Here is a 6,000-nt window from a genome sequence, read left to right on the forward strand (position 1 = left end):
AATGCTTTGGCTTCTGCCTACATCTGTGATCTACGAACTCCCTATGAGCCTAATCGCTGCTTGAGATCCTGCAGCAGGGCCTAATGGCTCCAAAATCTCAACTTGTCAGTAAAGGTGACCCCTCAGCCTGAGAATCTAAGACAGGCAAACTCACAGTCTTCTATTAAATTTCTTCACCCACTTTTATGCCATGGCTTTTTCTTAACTGGTGATTTTTGTTTTAATTATTGATCTTGTTTTAGATTCATGTTCATATTTGAGTTATTACTGTCATTCCCTGTTTTTACAGCAAAGCATTTTGTAGCTATGTATTGAAAGGTGCTCTGTAGCATGTCATTATTATCATTATTACAGGAGTGAATGTCAGCTAAAAACAGAACAAAAATACAAACACAGAAATCGTAAATTTTGTACGACAATTTTATGAGTTAACGCACTCATCCTCGTCCTTGCCCTCCTGTCTTATTTTCCACTGCTCATATGACACACACATGCCTGCTTAATTGCCAATTAAATCTCAAAATAACACTTGTGTCTTGAAATACGCACGTCCCCAAAGTGTCAAAGCTTGATTGAAAAAGGGTGTTTAGATGATTATATTCTAATAATATTTGTGCCTTTGTAGTTCTATTAACCCCGTAGACCCAGACTGCAAACTAAAAAGAGGTTAAGTGGCAGCCCGTGCCCAATAAAATAATAGCTTTGGACTAATTTTGTACACCTGTAATTCATTGATTAAATGTATTTGATGTCTTCTATGTTCAAAGCAGGCTGCAGAGAGGTGTAGCCATGGGATTGTTTCCGTCAATGCGAGAGAGAGGAGAAGCTAAATCTGCTGTAAGCGATGTGGGAGATGAAACATGATGGCGGGGTTTGATCGATTCATCTGTCTTGCACTATTTTTCCCCTCATCAGAAGTTGTTTTTCAACACACGCACACCCACACACGCACGCACATGTACATGCCTCTCTTGGCCAAAGTATCCAGAATCCATTGCACCTCAAGGTCACCTGAGTCTTCTCTGGCACTCAGCCTGTGCACCTCAGTTCCCACTCTTCTCTTGCACGTTAGCTCTACATCAAAGTAACACAGCGCAGAGAGGACCAACAGACAACAGCTATTTTTGTGCTTTTTAAATGAAGAGAGTTGTTATTTTTAGCATTGTGATTTACACACTGTATGGCAAACGGCACTGCTGGCTTCCTCGAGAGTTTCTCCCAACATTGTGTAACCTGCCGTTTAAATATCCTTTATGTACTTAAAATAAATCCCTGTTTAATGAAAGCTTTACAATACAACTTTCTCAAAATTTCATTTCCATCTCATGTCACAAAGAAATCTAAATCCGTCTGGATAATCTCTACACCGGTATCAAATTGCACTGCAGTGTCTTTTGCCCTTAAGTGTCATTGAGGGGGCGAATGTTATGTGAAGTAACGCAATGATTTCTACTGTTTGAGTATTTGCTATTTATTCTAGTGAGCAAACAGTAAAATACTGCACTGAATGTCTGGACTTAAAGATCCTCTGAAAGCAAATATGGAGGAAGACAGAGGACCAACAAGACGATCGCAGCAGTGCCTGAACTACTTACTATATGTGTTTCACCTCACCGAGCTGTATGTAGTTTACAAGTTTACGCAACAATCTAAATACAGTATTTATGTGGGAAATCTTTAACTGGGGAAAAAAATAGCTCCTGAGATTTTCCAAGGGATTTGATTGTCAGACCGGGACACAATTTGTAGAGCTTAACCCAGAATTACACATTTGACTCCGTTTTATTAATCCCACAGTGGAATACTGTATACCAGCGCTGTGCGGCGTTGCTTCAACCATTTTAATGTACAGTGGTCAGTTTAGCTGTTGAAAGTGAGTTAAGAGCTTCTGTTATTTGCCTCATCATGAAGTACTGAACATATACAACAGTCTCATAAACATTATGTTTGGCATCAGTTGCTGCGTATTGAATCATCTGAGTGGGCAGGACATCTGTGAGCCATTGGTTTCATTTGAAAATGGTCACTGGGTTGATGAGAATAAAAAAAAAAGTGTGGAATTAAAAGCATGTCTCAACTCACACACTGGTTTCATTTTCATTTTTGGCTCAACTGAAACAAGTGTCAAGGAAAGCCTGACTTCATTAGACTGTCAAATCAGCTGCATGATAAGTGTAAAAGGATGAGTGTGTGTGCCCATCCCACAGGGCAAAAGTCATTTCTATCAGCCAAACTACCAAAACGCATTACTGCACACGTGCTGTAACTTCCCCAGTCTGTTATTTTATATAGAATTGTATCTTAAGAGGAGATGGTGGTGGAGGGAGGTGGGAGAAATAAATAAATATTACGGTTCAAGAAGCCAACTCACCTTAGGCTGTACCGCGACTTCTACCACTTGATTCTTGTTCATGCAATCTTTGGCGAAGCTCTCCACTGTGCTGTTGAACTTCATGAAGATCACGTAGGCGGCGTAGGCTGAGAGCAGTGTGATACTTTCCCACATGGAGATGATGTTATCCAGGAAGAAGATGATGAGCATGATCAGATCCAGGATGTAGAAGGAGACGTCACGGAAGAGCGGCCACCATGTTAAGTTGAGGATCTCCTTGGAGAAGATGGCACACATCCCAATAACAAAGAGAATATTGAAGACCGCCGAGCCCACGATGGTCCCGATGCCCACGTTGCTGTGTGAGATGAAGACACCGATGATGGAGGTGAAGAGCTCCGGAGCTGAGCCACCGGCCGCCATGAAGGTGGCCCCTGCGACGTCATCCGAAATGGTCAGCTTCTCTGTGATGACCGTGAGCGCTGGGACGAAAAACTCATCACACACTATAGCTAAGGCAATGAACATGTAGATCATGCCAAACATGTGGAGGGCCACTGCTCCTTGGCGCCTCTCCTCAAGGCTGAAAATGTCTGGCGGGTACTCCCCCTGGCTCTCATTGCTATCTGCTGTAGATTTCATGGCTATCGGCATGTCGGCTGAGACATTGGGGTCCCTATGGTGCTGGGTGAAAAGTAGAGTCCTGTGGGGGGCTGACTCATGGAGACTCTTCTGGGGGAGCACTGGCTCACTGAGACCATCTGAGCTCCAGGTCAAGGCACTGAAGGAGACAGCACTAACGGCCACCAGACTGAAGACGAACCCTAAGATTCGCACTGGCCTCAGCTTTTTCCGCAGACACCGGTGGCCCTGCCGCTTACAGACAGGACCCAATATGGGTCGTCGCTCTCCTGTATCCATGCAGGGTTGATCTGAACCCATCTCTATGCAGCTCGTGATGTCCTCACTCTCAATGGCTCGGTAGGAAGAGGGGAGAGTGGGGAGCAGGTTTTACTGGAGAAAATGCATGGTGTTGTCTTCAGTTTCAAATGAGTTGAAAAGATTGTAGGTGCTTTCCAGGGTCTGGTTTGCCAAATGATGTCTTCATATTAGCCTCTGCTGGTAAATGTCAAAAGAATTGAAAAAAAAACAAACAAACAAACCAAAAAACAATTAATAAAAAAGTAATTCCCAATTACACTCATCTTAAAATGCATATTTAGAAAATCATCCCTTAAATCTCTATAGCATATGAAATGAAAACTGAATTCAAGAATTTATAACATCTTAAATCTGCTGACAGATGTCCTCGTCCTCTCAGACTACATCTAATTTAAGTGAGACGTGCAGCCATAATAATGTCTTAACAGACTCACATTAGCTCCACATAAATAGAAATACAGCTTTAAGCAATTAACGATAAATTGAAAACACGAGTGACACAAGCAGAAACTTGTACAAAGGGCACATGATTCTGACTGATGCTGGCCCAACCATTTTAAAGAGCATGTCCATTGACATGTTGGACGGACAACTCGCAGCCAGAATGTGAAATCTCCTGTTTTTACCTGGGAAATAATCACGAAATGTGAAGGCCGACGGTGCACGGACATCACTTGGCTGCAGTCAGTGGAAAAACGGCAAAGGCTATGACGCTGCTCTCAGGTAAAAGCAAACAGAAACACACATCCCGTCCTGTCGGACTTTCCAGCGATGCACAGCCCGCTGCCTGTGAGCTGGACGGCTTGTCTGAGATGTCAGCTCCCCTGTCAACTCCGTCTGCCCTTCAGTAACGCCTTCGCCCTTTCACAGCGGTATCATCACACAAAACAGCTACCCATCATCCCCGACCAAAACAGCCCAACATTAGTTTCCCCGGCGAGGCTGGGGGGGGGGGGGCTGCAGCCCGTGTCATGCCTTACCTTTGACAGAGGCGAGGAAACAGCCGCACAGCACAGCAGCAGGTTGAAATTAGGAAATCCTCTCCGGTGCCCTCTTGCTCTCATTGAGCAAAATGTGACCGGTCTCCGCTCTCCGACGACAGAGGAGGAGCTTTGGAGGAGGAGGAGGAGGAGGAGGAGGAGGAGGAGGGGAGGGGAGGGGGCGAGGTGGGGTGGGGGGGGCTGCTTTTCCAACTGCTCTCACCTCTCTCCCTCACAGCAGCAGCAGCAGCAGCATCCTCCTGTGTCGGATGAGAGGAGGAAGAAAAAAAAAAAAAAAAAAAAAATCACCCGGTCGAAAATACCTTGCCACCTTGCTAATGTAGCGGGCTATGGTGCCGGGCTGGGTGCTTTATTCATGCAGCCAGGTAAGCGGCAGACAGCGCATCCTCTCCTGCCCAGCTCCCTCGGTGGGGGCTTTGGTGATGTTGCATTTTGAGGGAGGAGTTGCCGTGGTTACACAGCAAAGACACTATTCCTACAGATTTTTTTTTTTTGTTAGTCCTCTGCTGACGGAACAGGTGGATGTGCCTCAGCTCAGCAGCTGATCAGTGTGTGCGCCTTAGGTCATTTCAAGGTTATATGCAAGTGGTGGATCAGAGACAACACTGCAATGTGCAGCTCACTGTGCACCATTTTCTCATAGCCCACAAATAGTACATCTTCACACTTGTAAGCTAGAGTAATGAAATGAAAGATTTTTTTCTTTTTTTTTTGGGGGGGGGGGGGGGGGGTCACACTACTATCATATCTTCATGTTTTGTGTGTTGGATATGAAGCTGGAGCCTGCAGCCAGTAAGCTTAGCTTAGCAGCTGCCAGGTTGTGAGCAAAGGTAACAAATTCCAACTACCAGCATTCCTAAAGTTCACTAATTAGGCACCTTATGAACACATTGTGGTTTTGGTTAAAAACCACATGCAAAAGCTTTGTGGTAGAAAGCCTTGAAGGTAAACTTCTCCCATGTGTGGAGTCTACCACATTGAGAAATTCGTTAGTGAGCTTCAGTAGTGCTGGTAGACAGAATTTATTATCTTTTGACAGAGCCAAGCAGAGCTGCTGCCCCGGTCTCCAAACTCAGTGCCAAGCTAACCAGCTGCTGGCTTCATATCTTCATATCTATTACAAAGCAATTTGTTGAACAATTCATGCAATATTAATATCTATTTCTTTACATTTTTGGTATTTTAAAAGAACCAATGGATTAGTAAACATTAAAAGGCCATCCCTTTGCTTCGTTTTGAATATGCCATCAATACCAAGCCCTCACCTGAAACAGTCATCATCCTTACAGCCCCCAGGTCGAAAGGTTTCCACAAATGTCAAATAAAGCTCGCAACAATTTAGCATTACAGGTAAAACCCTGTCAGACTGAGACGGACATTGCGACAAAGTATGTGTGACACAAATGGCCTGGTGCTGTATAATAAACCACGATTCACTGACCTCATTGATTTCCCCCTCTGCTCTCCTCTCCTCCCCACTGAAGCTGTCTCTTGTTAAAAAACAAAGAGGCTGACAGCATTAACTTGAGTTACTTCAGATTATCAATAGTCAGATGTTTTGTGACTACTATCCATTGTGCTAAATCAGCTGATTTGGTTGCTATGTCTTTGCCACTGACGTCATAGTAACAAGGTTTCGTCCATAAAACTTGTCTTTTAGTCATATATTAACTGAGAGGAATAATAACAGCTTGTATGTCTGAATCTATCATGAAGATAAAAAAA

General features: G+C 44.0%; 1 protein-coding gene across 7 annotated transcripts in view; it reads right to left on the reverse strand.

Annotated features, from left to right (window-relative positions):
* The window catches only part of LOC139621298 (sodium/potassium/calcium exchanger 2-like), a 45,680-nt gene extending 40,846 nt beyond the window's left edge, over window positions 1-4,834 (reverse strand). The window contains exons 1-2 of one of the 7 annotated variants that reach the window (XM_071477641.1): window positions 4,255-4,834; window positions 2,372-3,448 (exon numbers count right to left, since the gene is read on the reverse strand). In XM_071477641.1, coding sequence (XP_071333742.1) covers window positions 2,372-3,274 — 903 coding nt within the window. In that variant the 5' untranslated portion in view covers window positions 3,275-3,448; window positions 4,255-4,834. Of the gene's footprint in view, window positions 1-2,371; window positions 3,452-3,900; window positions 4,219-4,254 lie in introns of those variants that run through there. The other 6 variants (XM_071477640.1, XM_071477644.1, XM_071477645.1 and 3 more) reach the window with 6 other exon arrangements.
* Window positions 4,835-6,000: the final 1,166 nt, after the last annotated feature.

This window comes from Trachinotus anak, unplaced genomic scaffold (assembly GCF_046630095.1).
Source record: "Trachinotus anak isolate AG129_WGS33_773 ecotype Australia unplaced genomic scaffold, CSIRO_AGI_Tana_v1 ptg000005l, whole genome shotgun sequence".
NCBI lineage: Eukaryota > Metazoa > Chordata > Actinopteri > Carangiformes > Carangidae > Trachinotus > Trachinotus anak.